Source organism: Diceros bicornis, chromosome 4, assembly GCF_020826845.1.
Source record: "Diceros bicornis minor isolate mBicDic1 chromosome 4, mDicBic1.mat.cur, whole genome shotgun sequence".
NCBI lineage: Eukaryota > Metazoa > Chordata > Mammalia > Perissodactyla > Rhinocerotidae > Diceros > Diceros bicornis.
In genome coordinates, this window is record NC_080743.1 from 5,805,803 (window position 1) to 5,832,734 (window position 26,932).

Here is a 26,932-nt window from a genome sequence, read left to right on the forward strand (position 1 = left end):
TCACATCTTTTGATATTGTCTGACAGTTTTTGGATGTCTGTTCTGTTTTTTTCATGCTTTTTTCTCTTCACATTTCAGTTTGGGAAGTTTCTATTGACCTGTCTTCAAATTAACTGATTCTTTCCTCAGCCCTGTCAAATCTATCACTGAGCCTATCAAAGATATTCTTCATTTCTGTTACTGTGTTTTTCATTTCTAGAATTTCTTTTTGATTCTTTTGTATTAAGTTTCATCCCTCTGCTGACATCACATACCTTGCATGTTGTATACTTTTTCCATTAGAGGTCTTAATATATTAATCATCATTTTAAATTCTGTACCTGATAATTTCAACATCTGTGTCACAGCTGAGTCTGGGTTTGATGCTTACTTGATGTCTTCAAAATATGTTTTTCCTTTCCTTTATTTCCCTTTAGCATGCCTTATGACTTGTTGAAAGTCAGACATATTGAATCAGGTAACAGGTACTGAGGCAAATAGCCCTTTAGCAAGCCAGCCCCATGGCTTAGTGGTTAAGTGCGCACTCTCTGCTACCGGCGGCCCGGGTTCAGATCCCGGGCGTGCACCGACGCACCACTTCTGCAGCCATGCTGAGGCAGCGTCCCACATACAGCAACTAGAAGGATGTGCAATATGACATACAACTATCCACTGGGGCTTTGGGGAGAAAAAGGGAAAAAAAGGAGGAGGATTGGCAATAGATGTTAGCTCAGAGCTGGTCTTTCTCAGCAAAAAGAGGAGGATTGGCATGGATGTTAGCTCAGGGCTGATCTTCCTCACAACAAAAAAAAAAAGCACCTACGTTAATCAGGCTAGGAGTCTGGCTATATTTAATGTTTGTTTTATCTATAGGTATCAGGGGCTTTAAATTCCTCTAGAGTCCTTGTTTTTTGTATCCACTCTTGGCTTTGGGGCTTTTATTTGTACTGCTCCTTAGAGGAAACCTGTGTCTTGCCTATCTTTCAGCTATACTCCAGTATTATTATCCTGGAGGCTTGTTGCTGTAGTAGTAAGGTGTGGGGGAAGGGAAGGATTCTATAATCTGATCAAGTCTCATTCTTTTAGTAAACCTGTGTCTTGCCCGTCTTTCAGCTGTATTCCAGTATTATTATCCTGGAGGCTTGTTGGTGTGGTGGTAAGGTGTGGGGAAGGGAAGGGTTCTATAATCTGATTAAGTATCAGTCTTTTAGAAGACCTGTGTCTTGGAGTTGTGGTGTTCACAAGAATTTCTGTCCCTACTCCAAGGGTATACCTTTCTTTCCCCTTGTCACCAATTCCCTTCCCTGGCTGCAGCATTCCCAATTCAATTCCTTAAAGCCCTGTTCTCTGTTCTTTTTTCCCCCTTAGGTGAGAAAGGAATGCTGGTGCTAGGGTGGAATTCTCTTCTCCGAAATGGGATACAGTATCAAAATTATTCTCTGGCAATTTTTTTATCCTGGAGACTAGGCTTTTACTAGGGAGAAGAGTCTGGGAGGGTTTAGAGGGGCTACTCCCTCCCTTCCCTTGCCAAATCCACTAATACATCTTTCTCAGATCCTCACTGAGAGAATTTGGTGGATTCCTGGAATGAAAGCCCATACGAAGGCCCATAACTGTGGTCTCCCAGGAACTTTTTACTCTCATACTAGTAAGCACTCAGCCTCCAGCAATTCATGAAAATAACCATTTATGTGTTCCTCAGCTTATAGTAACCAAATCTCAAGAGCTCTATTTCTTTGTACTGCCTGTCTCTCCAGATTTTGGAGTGGCAGTATGCCCCGTCTCCTTGTCCTTTGATGGGTCCAAGAAAAATTACTAATTTTCAGTTTGTCCAACTTTGTCTTGTTATAAGACAGGAGTGATGACTTCTAAGGTCTCTACATGTTAGAGTAAAACTAGAAGTCTGCCCCCAGAGTTTTTGATTCAGCAGGTTTTGTGGGGGTGGGGAGGTCCTAGAATTTGTATTTCTAACAAATTCCTGAGTGATGCTGATACAACTGGTCTGGAAACCAAACTTCGAGAATCACTGCTGTAAAGAAGAGGTTTACTGCACATTTCTTATCGCACAGAAAGCTTTTAAAAATCTTGATGCTCAGGCATCATCCCATAATAGTTAACTCAGAATTTTGGACATGTGACCTAGGCATCAGTATTTTTAATACTAATTTAGAAAACTGTTACACATTGGAATCATGTGGGAATTTTTAAATATATTTACATCCAGAAGTGTGTTAGAGCAGGCTTGCACGAGCTTGCAAGAACTGAATTATTAAACTACCAGGAATTTTATGAGCTAATTTTTAAACAGTCATTATTCAAAATTAAATTATATAAACTTACAATTAAATAAATTGTAGTAAATACAAAGATAATTACTCAAGACTCATCATTTCCTAAGTGTCATTAAATTTTACTATTATCTAAATTCTTGTAGTTATTTATAGCTATTGTATCTGTATGTTGAAAATACTAAATAATAATGTGCTACTAAGTATCTCTTCCCAACTTCCCATTCAGAAATTCCATGTTGGTAGCTTGAAATCTGCTGTGGTGAAAATATTTATACCATGGAAATTGGCAAATGCTATAAATCAGGGCTCCCCCTACCTCAGAGCAGGTAGTTTTATACTTATTATCACACCACTACTTACGCCTAACCCCCATTGGGATTAGGAATATTCCAATTCAATTGGCCTGGAATGAGACTTGAGTATGGCATTTTTAGGAGGTATACCAGATGATGTTAATGTGCATTCAAGATTGAGAAACACTGCTGTAGTCTGAAAGAGCAGCCAGGGAGTAGAAGTAGAATTGTCGAGGTGGGATTCACTTTAGAGGCTGACTTCGTTCGTAGTTAGAATTCACCGGCACCTGGCCAAGATGATATAAACATCTGTATTACTCTTCAAGGATTCTGGAGGTGAAGTTGTTTGAAGCTGTTTTACTCCTGTTTGTTTGTCTGTTTTTGATGTAGACAAGTAGAGAAAGGCCTCAAGGCAAATCATTACATAAATATTTTAGTGTTTATCTCAAGAGCAGTGCAAATCCATCCAAGAGTTTTTAAGCAGGGGAGAATGTGATTAGACTGTGTCTTTCAAAAGATTGTTCTGGATACAGTTTGGAACAAATTGAGGGTAGAGAGCTGGGGGAGGTTATGACAATAATCCAATCCTCTTTGTCTCCCTCTGAGAGGTTGAGTTTCTCTCCTGCAACAGACATTGCTGATTGCCTGAGTGTTCAGTGCTAAGCTTTCTCCTCTCCCTTGCCTCTTTCTATTAATAGCGGCTGGGAAATCAAGTATTTACCTTCTCGTGACCACGAGAAGAAATGGCTTAAGGAAAGAGAATAACAGAGCTGCCAAACCAGAGTCTGACATAATTAAGCTACAAAACCTAAGCCAAAAGTTGTCTTTATTTGTTTAAGCTAATGGTAGTTGGGTATTCTGTTACTTGTTGTTAGAAGCATTTCTGTTACACCAAAAAGGAGAGTCCATCAAGCACTTTTCCAACCTTACCAATATTTTCACTAATCCTTCATCATCTTAGAGGGAGGACATCCTTACTGCACTCCAAAGCAAATGGCCCTCAAGGACGTGCCCATTTCTTCCTGCACTTTTGATCAACCAGTATTTCCTCATTCTTTGATCTTCACTTTCATAATCCTTTGCATTACCTCACATTTTATTCTCTGTCTGGAATGGGCCTCTCCTATTTGTTCTCCTGACAAATTATTAATAATCTTTAAAAACCCAATTCGAAAGTCAATAATGTTCTCTGTGAATGTTCTCTTTTTTTTCACCTCCAAGGAGTTAATCTGTCCTTTCTAAGTGCTCCCATCACATTCTGCATATGTCCTGTTATGGCATTGACACAACATATCAGAATTATTTGTCTCCCAAGTTAGAGGCTGAGCTCTTTTAAAACAGGGTCTGTGATTCCTGAGGCTGGTGGTCACTGAGGCAAGAGAGTCACCTGGGGAACCTTAACAAATATACGGATACCACCCTGATCATTCTCATGCAGCTACTGCACAGGCCAGCATGTGGGAATCATTACCATAGTTCTTGCATCTCCAGTACCTGAAAAATAACGAACATATTTGCTGACGGAATAATGGACTGTTATTGAAAGGAATGATTGTATTTTCATTACCTGTAAAACTAGCCAATTTTTCTCGTTTGTAGGATGGTTCTTCTAGGTCTTCTGCTATTGATTCATTAGTCGATACACTTGATTTAGAAACTGTACTGCTTCCTAAAACTGACCTTTAATAATGAATAACAACATTATTCATTTATTTAGATTCCTCATGGGCAATTAAATATATAAATGAAAACATTATCAGATTGAGAAATCAAATATACTATAATCATATAAGCAAAATTGATAAAAATAAATTAGTTCTTTAAACATTGAGTTGATTTTTAATGTTAAGTAAAAAGTCATTTAAAATATATTTTAGAAATAAGACATGTCAAAACTATGCCTAAAGTCCTTCAATAGATTCCCAATATATTTAGGATAAAAATCCATAATACAGCCTACCTACTCAGATTCTCCATCTTCATTATCACTCTTCCCTTCCCTTTTTTTTTTTTAATAATTTGTGGAGTTCTCTTACTCTTCAGGGCCTCAGCCTGAAACACTCTTCCGTTCATTTTTCACTAGGTTTCTTCTCATCACTCAAATCTCATCTTAAAAATGTGGTTTATTCAATTTGATAAATGTCCTTTCAAGATTTAATTAAAAGAAAATCTATGTACTTGGGGGGAAATCAATACAGTGAAGAATCCAAAAACAATTTCCCTAAACATATGAACTTAACATTATGATATTACATACTTATTTTCCCCTTTCTATTTAGAGTCCCAACTGCCCTCCAATGGGGTGGGTCCAGTTTACTAAAATACCCTTTGTTTTGCAGAGCACTCCCATGGCTTCTGTATGCAAATTTGGAGGCAGACTCTAAAGCAGCATATTTTTTCCTAAAATCTCGTGTTTGGTTAGCATCTAGAACTTTTAATTTGTCAAATTGAAAGTTACACACTCAAATATTTCCCTGTAATCTTTAGATTGTTTTAGGACATACTGTTTTATTATTGCAAAGACTCTGAACTTGACTATAAGCATTAATATCAATTATATATAATTATCTACATAATAAATGCATAACATTTCATTTACCAAAAAAAATTATAAAACAGAGAGAAATCAAACGCTAGGAGAACAGGGATTTGCATGAAAGAATAGGGGAAAAAAAGGAAAGCCACTTCTTCCCATAAACTGCAGCATAAAAGAAAGTGAAGAAATATGTCTATGAGTATGTGATGCTAGCCCCCATCTTTTGGTTCCTCAAGAAATCTTGAGTAAAATCTATATATTTTTTCACAGTTTGGTGTGAATGTAGGGGAACTTCTTAAGACATGCAAAGTTCTACATGTAATTAAAACATGAGAAGAACATAGGGCACACTAGCATGACAGAGTGGAGCTGGGAGACTGGAGACAACTGATATCTAAGTTACATATATGCAACTGAAATGGAAAGAATACATATGATGTAAAAAATAACTATAGGGCCGGCCCCGTGGCTTAGCGGTTAAGTGGGCGCGCTGCGCTACTGGCGGCCTGGGTTCGGATCCAGGGCACGCACCGACGCACCGCTTCTCCAGCCATGCTGAGGCCGCGTCCCACATACAGTAACTAGAAGGATGTGCAGCTATGACATACAACTATCTACTGGGGCTTTGGGGAAAAAAAAAGGAGGAGGATTGGCAGTAGATGTTAGCTCAGAGCCGGTTTTCCTCAGCAAAAAGAGGAAGATTAGCACGGATGTTAGCTCAGAGCTGATCTTCCTCACAAAAAAAAAAAAAAAGAACTATGGAATAGCATACTCTACCTTGTAAACTGTCCTAACATACTAGGATTTAGTGTGTTCTGATAAAGGCTGTAGGAAGATATATAATCTGATGCAAGGGATCCTTCTTGTGATGTCAATAGTTTATTTGGCTTTGCTGTACCAATATGTGGATCTGGACGGTAGAGAGGTCGGGGAGTAACATCAACTCCATGTGCATCAATCACCTGTGGAAAATGGTTATTTAAAATAAAATAAGTAAAAAAGATTGGGTTTCTGAATAATAGGTCCTAGAAAATAGAAGTAAAAGTAGTAGGAAAAAAGATAAGTATAATGTTTCTAGGATAAACATGAAAAATTAAATGATAAAGGATATTATGCTTAAAAAGTTTTTTAACTAGGCATACATTTTTTAAAAAGTCTTATTTATGTTTTACCTATATACAAGTAATGTATATTAGTGTTGAGAAAATTCAGAACCATAGAAAGATAATTCATCCAGATTGTCAATATTTTGGTATATTTAATTTTTATGTATAAGCTTTAAAAAAACATTATTTTTCATTTAACATTTTAGTAATAAACATTTCCAAAATTATTACATATTTTTGGCTAATTTTTAATCTTTTCAATTATGAAATTTAACATATAGAGAAATGTAATTAAAACATAACCATATAGTTAAATAATATAAAGCAAATGTTCTTATAATCACAACTAAAGTAAAAAAATTAGAACATTGATAGCACTTCCAGAATACTATGCCCCTCCTGCATCACAGATATCACCCTGGCCTTTCCCCTTTCTGAATCACAGCCTCCTCCTCCTCCTCAGTGGTAATCATTAACTTGGTTTTGGTAATCATTTTCTTTCTTCTTTTTATAGTTTCATTAAGTATGCATTCCCAAACAATAGCATTTACTTTTTATAACTTGTATTGAAGTAAAATACACATACAGAAAAGTGTACATATAAATGTACAGCTTAATCAGTTTTCAAAACTGAACACATCCATGTACCCAGCACTCAGATTTAGAAGCAGAAAATTACCAGCATCCCAGAAGTTCCTTTCATGAGAGTCACTACCTCCCACCGAAGTTATCCTGACACCAGGGATTAGTTTTGCCTGTTTTTAAACTTTATTTAGATGAAATCATACAGTATGTACTCTTTGGTATCTGTTCTTTTGTTCAATATTATATTTGTGAGATGAATTCGTATTGTTAAGTATACTTGTAGATGGTTCATTTTCATTGTTGTACAATATTCCATTGTGTGAATATGTCACAATTTTATTTATCTATTCTATTGTTCATGGACATTTCTGTAGTTTCCAATTTTGGGGCTACTACAAATGGTGCTGGTATGCATATTGTTGTACGTGTGTTTTGCTGAATAGGCTGTATGAATCTATGTTGGGTATATACCTAAGAGTGGAATTTCTGGGTAATGGATTATGTATATGTTCACTTTTAATAGATATAGCTAAAAAGTTTTCCCAAGTGGTTTCCACCAACAATGTATGAGAGTTCTGGTCACTCCCGATTTTTGCCAGCACTTGGTGTTTATCATGTTTATCAATGTAATTTAGTTTTGCCTGTTTTAAAAATTAATATAAATAGTCATATATTATGACTGACACGTCTGACATATTTTATTCAATGATATGTTTTTATGTTTCTCCGTATTGTTGCATGTACAGTAGTTCATTCATTTATTGATGATTGTAAGGTAGTCTGTTGGATTAGTATACCATATTTTATTTACCCATTTTACTTTTAATAGACATTGAGTTGTTTCCAGTTTTTGGCCATCATGAAAATCATTTCAGTACACATTTATATACAAGTATATACTAGTATACATGAGAATGCATTTCTCTAGGAGACATATAGATGTGAAATTGATGGGTCAACTTGGTTAGATAACCCCAAACTATTCTCCAAATTGGTTGTAACAATTTTCATGATTACCAGCATTGTGTGACAGAGCTTACTCCACATTCTCATCAACAACTTGCACAATCAGATTTATAAATTCAAGCTAGTCTGGTATGGGTATACAGATATTTCATTTTGATTTTAATTTTCATAAAGTTGAACTTCTTTTTACATATTTATTCCCATTTTAATTTCTTTTTTGGGAGGAGAATGCCCCATTCAAGTCCTTTGCACACTTTTCTATTGTGTTCTCTTTTTTTATTGGTAATGGAGTTCATTAAATATTCTGAATATGAATCCTTTGGTTTTATGTGTTACAAATGTCTTCTTTCACTCTGTGGCTTCATTTTCTTTGTGGTATCTTTTAACGAATAGAAGTTCTTAGTCTTAATGTAGTCAAATTTATTATGGTTTCCTTCATGGTTTATTCTTTAAATGTCTCATTCAAGAAACCATTCTCAATCCTGAAGTTATGAAGATATTTTTCAATCTGCTGCTTTTCATGTTTGCCTGGGATTGAGTTGTGTGTATAGTATAGGGAAGGAAGCCAATATATCTTTATTCCATATGCATACCCAACTGTCTCAACAAGAATTTTTGAAAATCCTGTCATTTCCACATTATTCTGTAGTGCACATTTATTATAAGACAAGTGTTTATGTGTGCTCAAGTCCCTTGTAGGCTCTCTGTCTATCCCTTTGATAATGTTACACTTTTTATTAAACTTAGTGTCTAGGAAAGCAACTCCTTCCACCAAGTTCTCATTCAAAAGTATCTTGGCTATTCTTAGGCTTTAGTAGTTCCATACAAATTTTAGAGTTACCTTGACAAGTTCCTGAAAAAAATATAATGAAAAAAAAAACTTCTGAGATTTTGACTGAAATTATAAAGAATCCATAAATCAAAATTTGGACATAAGTGTTATGCTTATAAATATTGACTCTTTTTATGCATAAACAGAGTCTATTTCTCCATTTGTTTGGCTCTTCTTTAATGTCTCCCAATAAAATTTTATAGTTTTTAAAATACAGGTATGTGCATCTTTTGTTATATTTATCCATAAGTGTTTAACACATTTTAGTGCTATTATAAATGGTATCATTTAAAAATATGTTGGGGCCGGCCCGGTGGCGCGAGCGGTTAAGTGCATGCACTCCACTGCAGCAGCCCGCGGTTCGCCGGTTCAGATCCCGGGCGCACACTAATGCACCACTTGTCAGGCCATGCTGTGGTGGCGTCCCTTATAAAGTAGAGAAAGATGGGCACGGATGTTAGCCCAGGGCCAATCTTCCTCAGCAAAAAAGAGGAGGATTGGCGTCAGATGTTAGCTCAGGGCTGATCTTCCTCACAAAAGAAAAAAAATATGTAATTTTTAACCATTTGTTGCTGGTATATAAATATACAACTGCTTTTTTTTATTTGATATCCAATAACTTTGCTAAGCTCTATTATTAATTTGATAATTATCAGTAGGTGATTTTTAATTTTATATGTGGACAATTGTGTCATCTACAAATATTCAACGTTTTGTTTGTTTCTTTGCAATTCTTATACTTTTCATTTCTTTTCCTTGCCATACTGAACTGGCTAAGACTTCCAAGAATGTTGGGTAGAAGTGGATCCTTCTTAGAACTGTTCACTATAAACATAATCATTGCTATAGGATTTTATAGATACCCTAAATCAGATTAAAGAAGTTACTTGTGATTCCCAGTTTCATAAGAATCTTTTCTTTTTAATCATGAATAAATATTTCATCTTATCAGATACTTTCTCTCTGTGTTGAAATGATCATATGCTTTTTTCCTTTAAGCTGTTAATGTGGTGAATTACACTTATGGATTTTTAAACGTTAAACCAATCTTAATTTCTTGGTATGAACTCAACTTCCTCATGAGGTATTATCTCTTTTTATTGTTATTGAATTTTGCTAATATCTTACTGAGGATTTCTCCATCTATGTTTGCAAGATAGGGTGTAATGTTTCTTTCTATACTGTTGTAGTCAGATTTTGATATCAAGATAATTCTAGCTCATAAAATGAGTTTTGGAGTATCACTTTTCCTGTTCTGTTTTTGCTCATATATGTTTGGTATATATCATTAGAGAAACCATGTGAGCCTGGAATTATCTTTGAAGGAAGGTTTTTAAATTACTCATATTAATTTCTGTAATAGCTTCCAATTTTCAATTTTTGTTTGTCCCTTGGTAAAATGTAAATTTTTAAAAGAATTTTCCATTGTATCTCAATTTTCAAAATGCAAAATTGGAATGAATTTGCACACAATATGCACTAATTATCTTTTAAAATAGCTTTTAAAATGTTCAGTTCAGTGGTTTTTAGTATATCCATAGATATGTGCAACCATCACCACAGTTAATTTTAGAACCTTTTTATCACTCAAGAAGAAACTCTGTATCCTTTAACTATGACTCCCTAAACCTCGTCTCCCCTCCCAGCGCTAGGCCACCACTAACGTATTTCACACTTCTGTAGATTTCCCTATTTTGGACTTTCATATGAGCTGAATCATATAGCATGTGGTAATTTTGTGACTGGCTTGTTTCACTTAGCATGATGGTTTCAAGATTCATCTATGTTGTACCATGTATCAGTACTTCATTCCCGTTTATGGTTGAATAATGTTCTATTGTAAGGATATACCACATTTTGTTTAGCCATTTGTGCATTCATGGACATTGGGGTTGTTTCCACCTTTTGGCTATCATGAACAATGCTGCTATAAACATTCATGTACAAGTTTCTGTGTGAAAATATATCTTAATTTCTCTTGGGTATATAGACCTAAGAGTAGAATTGCTGGGTCATATGGTAACACTATGTTTAACCTTTTGAGGAACTACCAGACTGTTTCCCAAAGCGGCAGGACCATTTTACATTCCCATCAGCAGTGTATGAGGGTTGTGATTTCTTCACATCCTCATCAGCATTTGTTATCTGACTTTTTGATTCTAGCCATCCTAGTGAGTGTGAAGTAAATATCTCATTATGGTTCTGATTTGCATTTCTCTGATGACTAATGACGCCAAGTATCTTATCATGTGCTCTTTGACCATTTGTATATCTACTTTGGAGAAATTCAAATTCAAAAGGAGTATTCAAATCCTTTGCCCAATTTTTAATTTGGTTGTCTTTTTATTACTGAGTTGTAAGAGTTCTTTATATATTCCACGTACAAACCCCTTAACAGATATATGGTTTGCAAATATTTTATCCCATTCTCTGGGTTGACTTTTCACTTTATTATAGCCTTTGAAAGACAAAGGCTATAATTAAAAATTTAAAAAAAATTTTTAATTTTGATAAAATCCAATTCACCTATTTTTTGTTGTTGTTGTTATTATTTTTGGTGTCATATCTAATAATCCTTTGCCAAATCCAAGGTCATGAAGATTTACCCCTATGTTTTCTTCTAACAGTCTTTTAGTTTTGGCTTTTACATATAGGTCTTTGTTGAGTTAATTTTTTTATATGGTGTGAGGTAAGGGTCCAACTTCATTTTTTTGTATGTGGCTATCCAGTCATCCCAGCACCATTTGTTGAAATGACTATCCTTTGTCTGTTGAATGGTCTTGGTACCCTTACCAAAAATCAGTTGACCATAGATGTATGGGTTTATTTCTGGACTCTCAATTCCATTACATCGATCTATATGCCTACCCTTGTGCCAATATCACACTATCTTGATTACTGTTGCTTTGTAGAAAATTTTGAAATTGGGCAGTGTGAGTCTGTCTACTTTATTATTCTTTTTCAGGATTGTTTTGGCTATTCTGGGTTCCTTGCAATTCCATATGAATTTTAGAATCAATTGTCAGTTTTTACAAAGAATTCAGCTAGGATTCTGATAAGATTGTGTTGAATCTGTAGATCAGATTGGGGAGTATCACCATCTTAAAAATGGTACGTCTTCCAACCCATGAATTTGGGATGCTTTCCCATTTATTTAGATCTTCTTTAATTTCATTCAATAATGTTTCATAGTTTCCAGAGCATAAGATTTTACTCCTCTTATTAAACTTATTCCTAGGTATTTTATTGTTTTTGATTTTATTGTGAAAGAAATTTTCTTAATTTTCAAATTGTTTATTGCAAGTGTATAGAAATACAATTTTTATTTCTATATGGATCACTTATCCTGAAACCTAACAAAACTCATTTATTAGTTTTAATAGTTTTTTAGTGGATTTCTTAAGAGTTTCTGTATACATTATGTCATCTGTAAATAGAGATTGTTTTACTTCTTCCTTTCCAATCTGGATGCCTTTTATTTCTTCTTCTTGCCTAATTGCCTAATTTAGAACCTCCAGTACATTGCTTAATAGAAGTGGCAAGAAGGATTTGTCTTGTTCCTGATCTCAGAGGCAAAGCATACAGTCTTTCACAATTAAGTATGTTAGTGGGTTTTTCATAAATATCCTTTACCAGGTTGAAGAAATTCCTCTCTATTCCTCGTTTAAGTGTTTTTATCAAGAAAGAATGCTGGATTTTGACTAGTGCTTTTTCTGCAACTGTTGATGTTATCATGTGATTTTTGCTTTTTATTTTATGGATATGATATCACTATATTAATTGATTTTTAGATGATAAACCACTTTGCATCCCTAGGATAAATCACACTTGGTCATTGTTATGGATTGAGTTGTCTCCTCCCAAATTCATATGATGAAGCCCTAACAGGGTACCTCTAAATGGGACTGTTTTGGGTGATAGAGCCATTAAGGAGATAATTAAGCTAAAATGAGCCCATTAGGGTGGGCTCTAATCCAATCTGACTAGTGTCCTTAAAGGAAGAGTAGATTAGGACAAAGAGACAACAGGGATGAACACACACAAAGAAAAGGCCATGTACACACACAGCAAGAAGGTGGCCATCTGCAAGCCATAGAGAGATGCCTCAGAAGTAACGAAACCTGCTGACACCTTGATCTTGGACATCTAGTCTCCAGAACTAATAAATTTCTGTTGTTTAAGGCTGTAATATTACTCAGTCTGTAATATTTTGTTATGGCAGCCTTAGCAAACTAATGCAGTCATGGTATATAATTCTTTTTATATGTTGCTAGATTTGGTTTGCTAGAATTTTGTTAAGGATATTTGCATCCATATGCATAAGAGATATTGGTCTATAGTTTTCTTTTCTTGTGATATTTTTGTCTGGTTTTGATATCGGGATAATACTGGCCTCATTGAACAAGTTGGGAAGTGTTCCCTCCTCTTTTATTTTTTGGAAGAGTTTGTGAAGAACTGGTGTTAGTTCTTCTTTAAATGTGTGGTAGAATTCAACAAAGAGCTACCTAGCCCTGGGCTTTTCATTGTGGGTAGTATCTATCTACCTACCTACCTACCTACCTACCTATATCTATTTATTATTGATTTAATCTCTTCCCTTATTATATGCATACTCAGATTGTCTATTTCCTCTTGAGTCAGCTCCCCTGATAGTTTGTGTTATTTTATGAATGTGTCCATTTCACGTAAGTTATCTAATTTGTCGGGATACAATTGGTCATTTATAATAATCCTTTTTATTTCCGTAAGGTTGATGGTAACGTATCCTCTTTCATTTCTGATTTTAGTACTTTGAGTCTTCTCTTTTTTTTTTCTCTTGGTCAAACTAGCTACAGGTTTGTCTATTTTGTTGAACTTTTCAAAAAACCAACTTTTGGTTTCATTGATTTTCTCTATTATTTTTCTATTCAATATTTCATTAATTTCTACTCTAATCTATATTATTTCCTTCCTTCTGTTTACTTTATGTTGTTTGCTCATTTTTTCCCCAGTTTCTTAAGGTGGAAGGTTAGGTTATTAATTCTAGATCTTTCTTCTTTCTAATGTAGTCATTTACTTATATAAATTTCCCTCTAAGCACTGCTTTAGCTACATCCCATAAGCTTTGGTATATTGTGTCTTGAATATCAATCATCTTGAAGTATTTTATAATTTCCCTTTTGATTTCTCCTTTGACCTATTGGTTATTTAGGAGTGTGTTGTCTAACTTACATATATTTATGAGTTTCCTTAATTTTTCCCTGTTATCGATTTCTAATTTCATTCCATTGTGGTTAAAGAACATAATTTGTATTATTTCTACCCTTTTAAATTTGTTGAGATTTGTTTTCTGGCCTTGCATATGGTGTATCCTACAGAGTGTTTCACGTATGCTTGAGAAGAATGTAGATTCAGTTGCATGTTGGGTGGAGTGTTTTCTAGATGTATGTTAGTTCTAGTTGGCTTATAGTGTTGTTCAAGTCTTCTATTTCCTTGTTGAACTTCTGTTTAGTTGTTCTGTCCATTATTGAAAGTGGGATTGAAGTTTCCAACTATTATTGTTGAATTGTCTATTTCTTCCTTCATTTCTGTCAGTTTTTGTTTTATATATTTTAGTGCTCTGTTATTATGTGCATATACGTTTATAATATTTATATCTTCCTATTGGATTGACCCTTCTATCATTATAAAATGTCTCTATCTCTAGTAACATTTTTTTCGCTCTAAAGTCTATTTTGTCTCATATCAGTATAGGCACTTCAGCTTTCTTCTGGTTAGTGTTTTTGTAATATATCCTTTACCACATTTTTACTTCAGCCTCTTTGTATCTTTGAAACTAATGTGTGTCTCCTGTAGACAGCATATCATTGGGTCATGTTTTTTATCCAGTCTGACAATCTATACCCTTTATTTGGATTGTTTAATCCGTCTACATTCAATGTTCTTATTGATATAGTTGGATTTACATCTGCCATCTTAATTCATGAGTTCCATATGTCTCATGTCTTTTTTGTCCTCTATTCCTCCTTCATTACTTTCTTCTGCATTGAGTGAATATTTTTTAATGTAGCATTTTAATTTTATTAATTATTTTTTTCACTATATTTTTGAGGTTTTTCTAAGTGGTTGTTCTAGGGTTTATCATACACATCTTGTCAAAATCAGCTTTGGATTTATATTAGCTTAATTTCAGAAATATTGCTCGTTATATAGTTCTATTCACTATTCCCCCCTTTTGTGGTATTATTTTTACACACATTACATCTATTAATGCTACAAACATAACAACTCAGTGCTATAACGATCATCTTACCATTTGTCATCATTTCCTTAGCCCATTACAGCTTTGCTTCCACCTACCTCCCGTGTGCTATTACTTGCAAATATATTATACACATATTACACTTCTAGATGTCATAGGTCCAATAATATATTACATATATGTATTATTTTATACATTTTTTTCAAATAAGAAAGGAATAAATGCATTAATACTGTTATAATTACATGTACTGGTGTTCTTTGTTCATGTGGATATGAATTACCATCTGGGTTACTTGCTTCCAAGCTGAAGAATTTCCTTTAGTATTTCATGTAAGGTAGGTCTTAAAGCAATAATTTCTTTTGCTTTTTGTTTATTTGGGAAACTCTTTATTTTGTCTTCCTTTTTGAATGATAGCTTTGCTGGATATAAGATTCTTGGTTGATAGTTTTTTCTTTGACAACTTCAAATACGTTATCCTCTGCCTTCTGGCCTCATTGTTTCTGCTGAAAAGTTATCTTTAAATCTTAATGGGTTTCCCTCATAAGTGATACACTGCTTTTCTTCTGCTGCTTTCAAGATTTTCTCCTTGTCTTTGACTTTCAGCATTTTTACTATGATATGTCTGTTTATGGGTCACTTTGCATTTGTCCTTTGGGGAGTTCACAGAGCTTCCTGGATATAGGGTATGGTTTTCAATAAATTTAGGATGTTTTCAGTCATTATTCCTTTGATTTTTTTTTTCTTCTCCTTTCTGTCTCTCCTATCTTTCTGTTACTCCCATTATGCATGTTGGTGTGTTTGATGGTGTCCCACATTTCTCTGAGGCTCTGTTCATTTTTCTTCATTCTTTTTTCCACTCTGTTTTTGGCTTATGTAATCTCTATTGATTTGTCTTCAAGTTTGCTAATTCTTCCTTCTGTCAGTTAAAATCTACTGTTGAGCTCCTCTGGTGAATTTTTAAAGTTTCAACTACTGTGCTTTTCAATTCCAGAATTTCCATTTGGTTCTTTTTTATAATATCTATCTTTTTATTCTTTGGTGTGACATGGTCATCATACTTTCTTTTACTTCTTTAATCATGGTTTCTTTAGTTCTATGGTGCTATTTATAATGGCTTGTATTAAATCTCTTTCTGTTAAGTCTGACATCTGTTTCCTCCCACAGGCAGTTTCCTTTGTCCGCTTTTTTTCTTGAGTATGGGTCATATTTTCCTATTTCTTTGCAGGCCCCATAATTTTTTGTTGGAAACCAGAGATTTTAGATAATATATTGTAGCAACTCTGGGTACTGGTACCTCCCTCCTCTCTAGAACTTATTATTGCTATTTGCTTGTTTATTTGTTTAGTGATAACCTGGATTATTTTAGTGAGGTCTATTTCCTCATTATGGAATGAATGGTGTTCCTCAAAAGAAGATATGTTGAAGTCCTAACCCCCAGTTAGGTCCTAACCCTCAGATTGTGGAAACAGGGTCTTTGCAGTTTTAACCAAGTCAAGATGAGATTATTAGGGTGAGCCCTAATCCAATATTACTGATGTCCTTATAAAAAGGGAGAAATTTGGACACAGACACACACAGAGGAAAGACATCATGAAGACACATGGGGAGAACACAACGTGAAGACAGGATTGGAGTGATGGATCTACAAGCAAAGGAATGTCTGAGGCTACCAGAAGCTAGGAGAGAAACAGATCCTTCCCTAGCATATTCAGAGGGTACATGTCCCTGCTGACAACTAAATTTCAGATTTCTGGCCTCCAAAACTGTAAGATAATGAGTTTCTATTGTTTTAAGTCACAGTTTGTGGTACTCTGTTAAGGCAGCCTTAGGAAACTAATATGCCCCTTCCCAACATTTACCCCCACACACCATTAACCCTCTGATGTTGCTCCTCAGGGAGGTGCAGCTTTGGGTATGCCCACAACCATCCTGGGATGACAGTGGTACTGTTAGGGCTCTCTCCCATGCTTACCCTGACCACAATCAGCTGTTAAACTTCACTAATTGCCAGCTGATTGCTGGATTGGTTTCAACAATGCCCTGAGGCATAAATTCTGTACAAACTAATTCAATCAAATTGTAGCTCCTTCCAGGGAATAGTTTCTGAGGTCAATGTCTGATATTTGTTCTCACTCCAGAAAGGCTTCTCCTGGCATCCTTTATTCTGTAGTTCCCTATAAACTAGCCAGCCTATTGTCTAGGATGTATCTTCATTAGATCCATGAATCTTCACCCAATTGCCTTTTACCACAACCTCCACTGATTTTTTTTGTGTGTGTGTGAGGAAGATCAGCCCTGAGCTAACATCCATGCTAATCTTCCTCTTTTTGCTGAGGAAGACCGGCTCTGAGCTAACATCTATTGCCAATCCTCCTCCTTTTTTTCCCCCAAAGCCCCAGTAGATAGTTGTATGTCATAGTTGCACATCCTTCTAGTTGCTGTATGTGGGACGCAGCCTCAGCATGGCCGGAGAAGCAGTGCGTTGGTGCGCGCCCGGGATCGGAAGCCTGGTCGCCAGTAGCGGAGCGCGCACACTTAACCACTAAGCCACGGGGCCGGTCCCCTCCACTGCTTTTGAGGAAACTCTTGGGTTTAAACTTCTCCATGCTCTGTTGCAAATGAAGTTGGTTCCTTTTAGAAGATATTAGGAGCTGTTTTACAGCTTGCTTCTCTCCCCAGATAAAATCTCTGCACTAGGTCTCTGGAGCTGGGAGTAGAGACAATGGTAAACTTCTCTATGAGTGACAACCTCACTCTAGGTGTTGAGTGCTCCATGGAGGTGCTGGGGCAGGAGCCTGAGATTTTCTCAGTTTGCTTCTTGTGACATTGAACCATGACCTCACAAATCAGGGGAAGGCCCCAATATTCTCAGTATGCCACACCCAAGAGCTCATCAGTGGGGGTTAGGCAGAAGAAAGGAGTCCACACCTCTCGATCATGCTTACCTGGGACTTAGCCTCAGCAACAAGCATTTGGGGGGAGAGGGAGCCCTGCGTTCTTGGCTGCGAGCAGTCTAGAGCTGGGTGTCTGCCTTGCTAAGCTGGGAGGGGGAAAGGAGGGAGTGGTCTTGGCCCAAATACCACAGGCCCTCACCTTAGGTCCATTTCCTGAGGCAATAAATAGTTGTTTTCTAAAAATAATTTTTACCAGTTTCACTGTGGAGTGGGTCAGTGGAGCTCTTCACATCACCATGCTGGAAAAGTTGATCTTTCTATTTTTTAAAATTGTGGTAAAATGCATATAACATAAAGTTCATCATCTTAACCATTTTTAAGTATTCAGTGACATTAGGTACTTTCACATTGTCGTGCAACCATCACCTCCATCCATCTCCAGAACTCTTCTCATCTTGCAAAACTGAAACTTTGTACTCATTAAACAATAACTCCCCTTTACTCCCTTCCCTCGTAACCACCATTCTACTTTCTGTCTCTATGAATTTGACTATTCTAGGTATCCCATCCCAAGTGGAATCATACAGTATTTGTCCTTTTGTGACTGGCTTATTTCACTTAGTATATCTTCAAGGCTCATCTATATTGTAGCATGTGTCAGTATTTTTTTCCTTTTTAAAGCTGAAAAATATTCCATTGTATATATATGCCACATTTTGTTTCATTCATCTGTTGATGGAAACTTGGGTTGCTTCCACCTTTTAGCTATTGTGAATAATGCTGCTATGAAAATGAGTGTACAAAGAAATATCTGTTCAAGTCTCTGCTTTCAATTCCTTTGAGTATAGACCAAGAAGTAGAATATATGGTAATTCTACTTTTAATTTTTTGAGGAACCACAGTACTGTTTTCCATAGTGGCTACACCATTTTACATTATTACCGACAGTACACAAAGGTTCCAATTTCTCTATATCCTCACAACTATATAGTCTGTTGCTGTTGGTTTTTTTTTTATAGTAGCCAACCTAATGGGTGTGAGGTGGTATCTCATTGTGGTTCTGATCTGCACTTCCCAAATGATTAGCTATGTTGAGCATTTTTTCATGTGCTGCTGGCCATTTGTATATCTTCTTTGGAAAAATACCTGTTTGAGTCCTTTGTCCATTTTTTAATTGAGCTGTTAGTTGTTGAGTTATAGGAGTTCTGGATATGTTCTGGATACTAACCCCTTATCAGACACACAATTTTCAAAAATTTTTTTCTTCATCCTATGGGTTGCCTTTCACTCTGTTGTGTCCCTTGAAACACAGAAGTTTCTGATGTTTTATGTGGTCCAATATATCTATTTTTTTCTTTTATTGTATGTGCTTTTTGTGTCATAGCTAAGAAATCATTGCCAAATCCAATGTCAAAAAGTTTTTCCCTTATGTTTTTGTCTAAGAGTTTTACAGTTTTAGCTCTTACCTTTAGGGCTTTGATACGTTTTGGGTTATTTTTTATATAGTGTAAGGTAAGAGTCCTACTTCATTCTTTTTTGCATGTAGATATCCAGTTTTCCCAACATCTTTGTTGAAAAGACCATCCCGGGGCCAGCTCCATGGCCTAGTGGTTAAGTTCAGTGTGCTCTGCTTTGGCAGCCTGGGGTTCACAGTTTTGGATCCCGGATGTGGACCTACACACCACTCATCAAGCCATGCTGTGATGGTGGCCCACATACAAAATAGAGGAGGATTGGCACAGATGTTAGCTCAGGGCGAATCTTCCTCAGCAAAAAACAAAAGAAAGAAAAGACTGTCCTTTCTCCATTGCACAGTCTTGGCATCCTTGTTGAAAATCATTTGAGGGCCGGCCCCCGTGGCTTGGTGGTTAAGTGCGCGCGCTCCGATGCTGGTGGCCTGGGTTCGGATCCCGGGCGCGCACCGAGGCACCACTTCTCCGTCCATCCTGAGGCCGAGTCCCACATACAGCAACTAGAAGGATGTGCAGCTATGACATACAACTATCTACTGGGGCTTTGGGGGGAAAAAATAAATAAATAAAATCTTTAAAAAAAAAAAAGAAAATCATTTGACCATATACGTGAGGGTTTATTTCTTGGCTCTCTATTCTATTTCATTGGTCTATATGTCTGCCTTTATGCCAGGGCTACCCTGTGCTGATTACAGCAGCTTTGTAGTGAGTTTTGAAATCAGGAAGTGTGAGACCTCCAACTTTGTTCTTCTTTTTCAAGGTTGTTTTAGCTATTTGGGGTCCCTTGATATTCCAAATGAATTTTAGGACGGATTTTTTTACTTCTGCAAAAATGTCATTGGGATTTTGATAGGGATTGCATTGAATCTGTGGATTGCTTTGGGTAGTATTGACATCTTAACAATATTAAGTCTTCCGATCCACGAACAAGGGATGTTTTCCCATTTATTGTTGTCTTCTTTCATTTCTTTCAGCAATTTTTGTAGTCATCAGTGTACAAGTCTTTCACATCCTCAGTTAAGTTTTTGCCTAAGTATTTTATTCTTTTTTGATTCTATTGTAAATGGAAATCATTTTCTTAATTTTCTTTTTGAATTGTTCATTGCTAGTGTATAGAAACACAACAGATTTTTATTTGTCAATTTTCTATCCTATAACTTTGCTGAATTTGTTTATTAGTTCTAATGTTTTTTTTTTTAATGTGGAATCTTTAGGGTTTTCTACAAATAAGATCATATCATCTGTGAACTGAGAAAATTTTAATTTTTCCTTCCCACTTTGGATGAATTTTATTTCTTCCTTTTGCCTAACTGCTCTGGCTATAATGCCTACTACTATGTTGAATAGAAATGGCGAAAGTGGGCCTCCTTGTCTTGCTCCTTATCTTAGGGGAAAAGCTTTCAGTCTTCATCATTGAGTATGATGTTAGCTGTAGGTTTTTCAGAATGCCCCTGAGGAAACCCTTTCTCTTTCAAGTTAGTTGAAAGGTTTAAAAAAAATTTTTTTTTTAAATCATGAATGGACATTGAATTTTTCGAAATGCTTTTTTTTAATCTGTTGTGATGATCACTTTTTTTTTTTTCAGTCTATTAATATGGCAAGTAGTATTGATTTTTAACTGTGGGAACAACCTTGCATGCATTATCCCCACTTGGTCATGATGCATTATCCCTTTTTCACAGTATTGCTAATACTATGTAATATGCATGCATTGTATATATGTATGTATAATATGTACATAATGCATATACTGTGCATATAATATGTATATGATTGTTATGGACTGAATGGTTGTGTACCCCCAAAATTTATATGTTGGAACCCTAATTCTAATCCCAATGAGATGGTATTCAGAAGTGGAACATTTGAAAGATAATTAGGTCATGAAGATGGAGCCCTCATGAATGGGATTAATGCCTTACAAGAAGAGGCCAGAGAGCTAGCTCTATCACCACTATGTGAGGATACAATGAGAAGCTGGCAGTCTGCAACCTGGAAGAAGGTCCTCACCAGAACCTGACCATGCTGGCAACCTAATCTTGGACTTCCAACCTCCAGAACTGTGAGAAATAAATTTCTTTGTTTATAAGCCGCCTAGTCTATAGTAGTTTGTTATAGCAGCCTGAGCTAAGATAACAGTAAATGTAATATATATGCAAATATGTAGTATTTGTTTATTAAAATTATATTAGAGTTGTTTCCATTTTTGGCTATTATAAATAAAGCTGCTATGAACATTCATGTACTAGTCTTTGTATAAATATATACTCTTTTTTCTCTTGGGTAAATACCTAGAAGTGGAACAGCGGGATGATATAGTGGCTATATATTTAACATTAAATAAACTGCCAAATTGTTTTTCATTTTCCATTCCTGCCAGCAGTATATGAGAGTTCTATTTCCTCCACATACTTGTCAACATTTGGTATGGTCAGTCTTTTAATTTTAGTGATTCTAATAGGTGTGCAGCAGTATCTCATGGTTTTAATTTGCATTTCCCTCATGACTAATGCTGATCATCTTTTGGTCCTCATTTGCTATCTGCATATGTACTTTGGTGAAGTGTTTGTTCAAAAGTTTCACTCATTTTTAAAATTAGCTTGTCTTAATATTGTTTTGAGGGTTGTTTATATATTTTGGATAAAAGTACTTTATCAGATATATGCTTTGTGATTGATTTTTCCCCTTGTATGGTTTTTCTTTCCATTCTGTTAACAGTGTCTTTCAAAGACCAGAAGTTTTAATTTTGATGAAGTCCAGTTTACCAATTTTATCTTTAATGGACTGTGTTTTTGGTGTCATATCTAAAAAATCATTGCCTAGCCCATTCAGATTGATATATTATATACTTTTCTGTATATATGTTATTTTTTGATTAAAAATTTTAAAAAGTCAGTCCTTAATTATGTTGTCTAATGAGATAACCAATTTTATGACAATTCATTGTATGATATTTTCTACAGTACATTGCAAAGAAGAGTGGATGACAGCTATACTATCTACTATACCTGGATTAGCTATAATTAATATCATAACCAACTAGTTCTTAAGGTCCTGAGTAGACTTTCCTCATTCCACTCAAATATTCTTATTACCAATAGTGAATTATAGGAGCCAATTGCTAGTATTATGCTGTTATATGTTATATGTTATGTGGTAAAGACTCTAAGAAAATCAATATATCAATATTAGAAGTGAATGATTATTTCAAAGCAGCATATTTTCTGCCTTTAATATTTCCATCAAGTTCTGCATGGTGTCATTTTCAAATAAACTCAGAATTTTAAAGAATATTACCTGTGTGACTGTCCTTGTGGTAGAAACACTCGCTTTTTCTACTGTTTTTATGTCAGGTAGAACAATCATGGTTTTTGACATAGCCATTCTGGTTTGGTTTGCACCAAAATATCCTTTTGTTTGGGCTCCTTTTACTGGACCAGTGAAGCTAATGGACTTCCTTGGCTGTGAGCCAGCATTCCTATATCAGGAAAAGAAAACATAATACAGAGGATCCACGACTGAAGAAAAATTAACCAATAATAAAAAAGCAGACTTTCATTCAGAAACATGGAAACAATCTAAACATATAAACAAGAAATAATAATCACTACTTTAGAGCGATTATTATGTAAGCATAGTTCTAGAATATTTCCATGCATTACGTCACTTTTTCCTCAACACAATTCTAAGAGGTTGCTATGAATATTATTTTACATAAAATCAAGAGGCTGAGAGGGAAACCTTCCCACTAGTGTTGAAATTTGAACCCTGGCAGTCAGATCCAAAGTCCACACTGATTTCTCTGGGTCTCAGTTTCCTTATGTGTAAGATGAGGATAATAATAGTACCTGCCCATAGGTTATTATAAGGATTTGGTGAATTAATTTATATGTTACGGTTAGGAAGTGCCTGGCACACAGCAAGCACAAACAAGTGTAGGGTGCAGTTACACAGGCAGATTGAAGCTTGACTTATAAAACCTAGGAAAGAATACCATGCTCTTGACTGAACAATTACATAATAATTTTTAATAAGAAGAGAAGTTATAATCAAAATGTTTGTATCAAGCAGAAAAAATATAATTTCACTTTTGGATCTACTCTGTAAATTCCTTAAAACAAAAACTTTCCTTAACATTTACTCATTTTAGTAGTTTGATTGTACTGTGGACTTCTATAACACGAAGATGATCTTCCCTTAGATTATACAAAAGAAATATGTTTCCAAAGAAAATATTTTTAACAATACTTTTACTTTTCAAATCATAAAAGATCAGACAGGAATAAAATATTTTTAAATGACAAAAATCAATCCACTTTTCACATTTTATTTTTCTTCACAGCATTTACTACTACTTGACATTTTGTCGTTGTCCACTCCTCTACTAGAATGTAAGCATCTTTAGGGCCAGAATTTTGCCTTGTTCATGGCTCTATCCCTAGCACTCAGGACAGTGCCCAGTATATTGTGGGCATTAAATAAGTATTTCTAAAATAAATGAGTGAGTTCCATTCATGCATTATTTCAAATTTAAATTCTTTTTAAGAATGCTACCCTATCCTTCCTCCTTTAGTCTTTAAAGGACTTTACCTCCAACATCACTAAGAAAATAAAAAGGATGAATCAGGTAGAAACTCCTTAAATTATTTCTCCACCTTCATTATATTCTTCTTCCATATCCTAAAAACTCATCTAAATCCATCCTTATTTCTTTCTTCCTTTTTCAGCAAAAGAGCTGCCATTCTTCTCTAAGGCTAATCTTTCTACCTCTAAGGGTAGACAGGAAGACAGTCTGAAACCTGTCTCTTACTACTTTCTCAGGGACTCTTCTCCATCAATAATTCCCTGTCTCCTACATCTCATTTCTATCTTTTTCTCTTGAGCATATAATTATACTCCACTCATCCCCTCAACTTGGAAATCCTTCCTTTAGCTACATCTTCCTCTATCTATTACTATATCTCTCCTTCCTTTCACAATATGAGTCAATAATACTGTCTACTTCCTTACTCTTCTTATTTGTTCCATAATTCAGTACAATCTAGTTCCATCCACTCCTCTCCTACCGCATAGAGACCACTTTCATTAAAATCACCTAGTCCTCCAAATTGTCAGATCCAAGGGACTCTTTTCAGTACTTATCTTTGTAGCATCTGACAGCTGACCATTCCCCCTTCTTAAAATTGACTTCTCAAATTGGCTTCTGGGACACCACCGTCTCCTATTCTTCAACCTCCTTGGGACCGCTAATCACAGATCTTTCCATTTTCTACCAATTATTCAGGACCTTTTAGGTTTCTCTTCTTTCTCTGTTTAACCCAGAATCCACAATTCATCAGTTGAATCACTCTTTTACCATCACCTTCAACTCTTATCTTCTTTCTCCTTGACATTTTGTCCTACTATCCTTACAAAAATCCAGTCCTCCCATTCTCTTTTTCTTTTATTTGAAGATTACACTTAGGCTCAAACCTCAATTATCTGTTTTCTCACTATATACACTATTCCTGAGTAAATTTAACAAAACCCACGGTTTCAATGACTACTTATATTCCACTTTCTTATCGCAGTCCATGATCATCACCACTACCTCCTTTCTTCCACCCCCTGAAGATTTTATACCCTGAATTACTGATTCTCTCTGCAATACTACTCCTGGCATAATTCCTGAGTATTTCAATGACCATGAAGGTAATCCTTCTAACACTATGGCCTCTCAGCTCCTTGAAGTTTTCTCACATAAATGATCTGGTCCTCCTTGCTACATCAGCTACTTATTCCCATGGTCACACATTTGACCTTATCCTTAGCAAGGTCAACCATCACTTCCTATTTTTCCAGCTTATACACCCTCTTAAACCCCAACTTCAACCATCCTTCAACTCTATTAAGACCTTCGAGCTCTTGATTCTACATTTTACTTCCTTACCCACCCCTCTTATGCAATCTCCTCTCTTGAGCTTAAGGTTACTGAACGTAATCCATAGTTAAACATTATAATCACTCCTCATTTATACTCTCACCTCCCTTTTCCATCTTTAAATTCACTGTACTTGCTGGCAAAACTAAACCCTTGATTAATTCCAATTATCTTCTTACTTTAAGCCTGAACATGTGTATTACCCATGTTTCTAGCCTCTGTAAACTTGATGCTTAAACGTCTGCCCTACATGCATAGGCCAGACATGCCTTATTCTGGACAACCTGATATGCCCGAGTCACCATGCCTTGGCTTCCTGCTTCCCTTGTGTCCCCTCCTCCCATGGGGGGAGGCATGATTTTCCAATATACACCAAGTGATCCAGAGTCCACACCCCCAACCACCTCCCTTATTGGGCTCTCACACTCTGGGCCACTATTCACCTTCCCGAATCACCCTACAGCCAGGTAGCAGATAACCAGGAGTGGCCCCTATGCCCGAGAACCCACTGAAATTGTTCAAACTAGCCAATCCTAAACCTGCTTGCCCTGCCTCACCTGTTCCTTCCCACCAAACCACAATAAAGATTCCTCCTGCCCACAGTCCCCCCCGCCTCCTGGTGGCCAAACCCAGTGCTTCTCCATGTGGCCCCCTGTGGCATTGTGTGCTCCCTCCTCTCGGGAATTATGAGTAATAAACCCTTTTTTCAATGGTGATTGTCTCCTGATCTGTTGGCCTTACTATACATCCTATTTTCTATTAATACACTGTATTTTAACTCAACCTATGCAGCTAAACGAATCTGGAGGGAAAAACATCCAACCATGATGCCCTGTCTCATTTTACATTATTGATCGTTAACTTCAAGTGGGTCCTTCATGTGTCAGCAATTACACTCTATTTTCCTGGTTCATTTTTTTACCATACCTTCTAAGGCCACTATTTCATACTTGTCCTTGACTATCAACATCTCCTCTCCCATCTTTACTTTCAACTGATTAAATGAGAAAACTGAAGCAATTGGGTAACTTCCAAATACTCCCACTGTCACATCTATGCACCTGCCTGTATCTGTGCCTACATTCTCTACTTCTCTCTTGTTACTCTGGAATGATTATCTATGATTCTAGCTTAGATCAATCCCTCTACACATGCACAAGATTCCATTCCTTTTTGCCTATTCAAGGACATTGCTCTATTAATTCTCACTGTCATGCATCATAGGCTTTTCTTTCTCTACTGGATTATTTATTTTAGCATGTAAACATGCTGTTATTTCTCCTATCTTAAAAAAACAAAAACATTTCTCTTGACTCCATCTACCACTCCGGCTATCATCCATTCATCTTTCCTTTAATTATAGCAACTCCTTGGAAAAAATTGTCTATACTTACTGTTTCTAATCTCCCTTTGTATATACTCTCTTAAACCTGATCTGATCAGGTTTTTGCCCTTATCATTCCACAAAAGGATTCTTACCAAGCTTCAGTCACCTCCACAATATTAGTTCTAATGGTCATTTCAAAGTTCTCATCTTACTTATCAGCAGAATTTACCCAGCTATTCATTCTTTTCTCTTTCTTTTTTTTAAACTTGGATTGCAGGGTACTTCCCTTATCTGGTTTTCCTTCTACTTTTTCTGCAGTGTTCATCCTTGGACATCTTCTCATTTCTGTCTACATTCATAGCCTAGGTGAACTCATCCCATGCCATGATTTAAATGCCATCCATATGATAATGACTCCCAAACATATATCTCCAACTGGACCTCTCCTCTGAATCCTAGATCCATATATCCACTTGACTACTTGACA

At 35.9% G+C, this 26,932-nt stretch overlaps 1 protein-coding gene across 1 annotated transcript in view; it reads right to left on the bottom strand.

Annotated features, from left to right (window-relative positions):
- The window catches only part of DNAI4 (dynein axonemal intermediate chain 4), a 102,701-nt gene that overhangs the window by 70,927 nt on the left and 4,842 nt on the right, over positions 1–26,932 (bottom strand). Inside the window, exons 2-4 of the mRNA XM_058538247.1 lie at positions 22,496–22,676; positions 5,877–6,061; positions 4,131–4,243 (exon numbers count right to left, since the gene is read on the bottom strand). Of these exons, the coding sequence (XP_058394230.1) occupies positions 4,131–4,243; positions 5,877–6,061; positions 22,496–22,676 (479 nt within the window). The remainder of the gene's footprint in view (positions 1–4,130; positions 4,244–5,876; positions 6,062–22,495; positions 22,677–26,932) is intronic.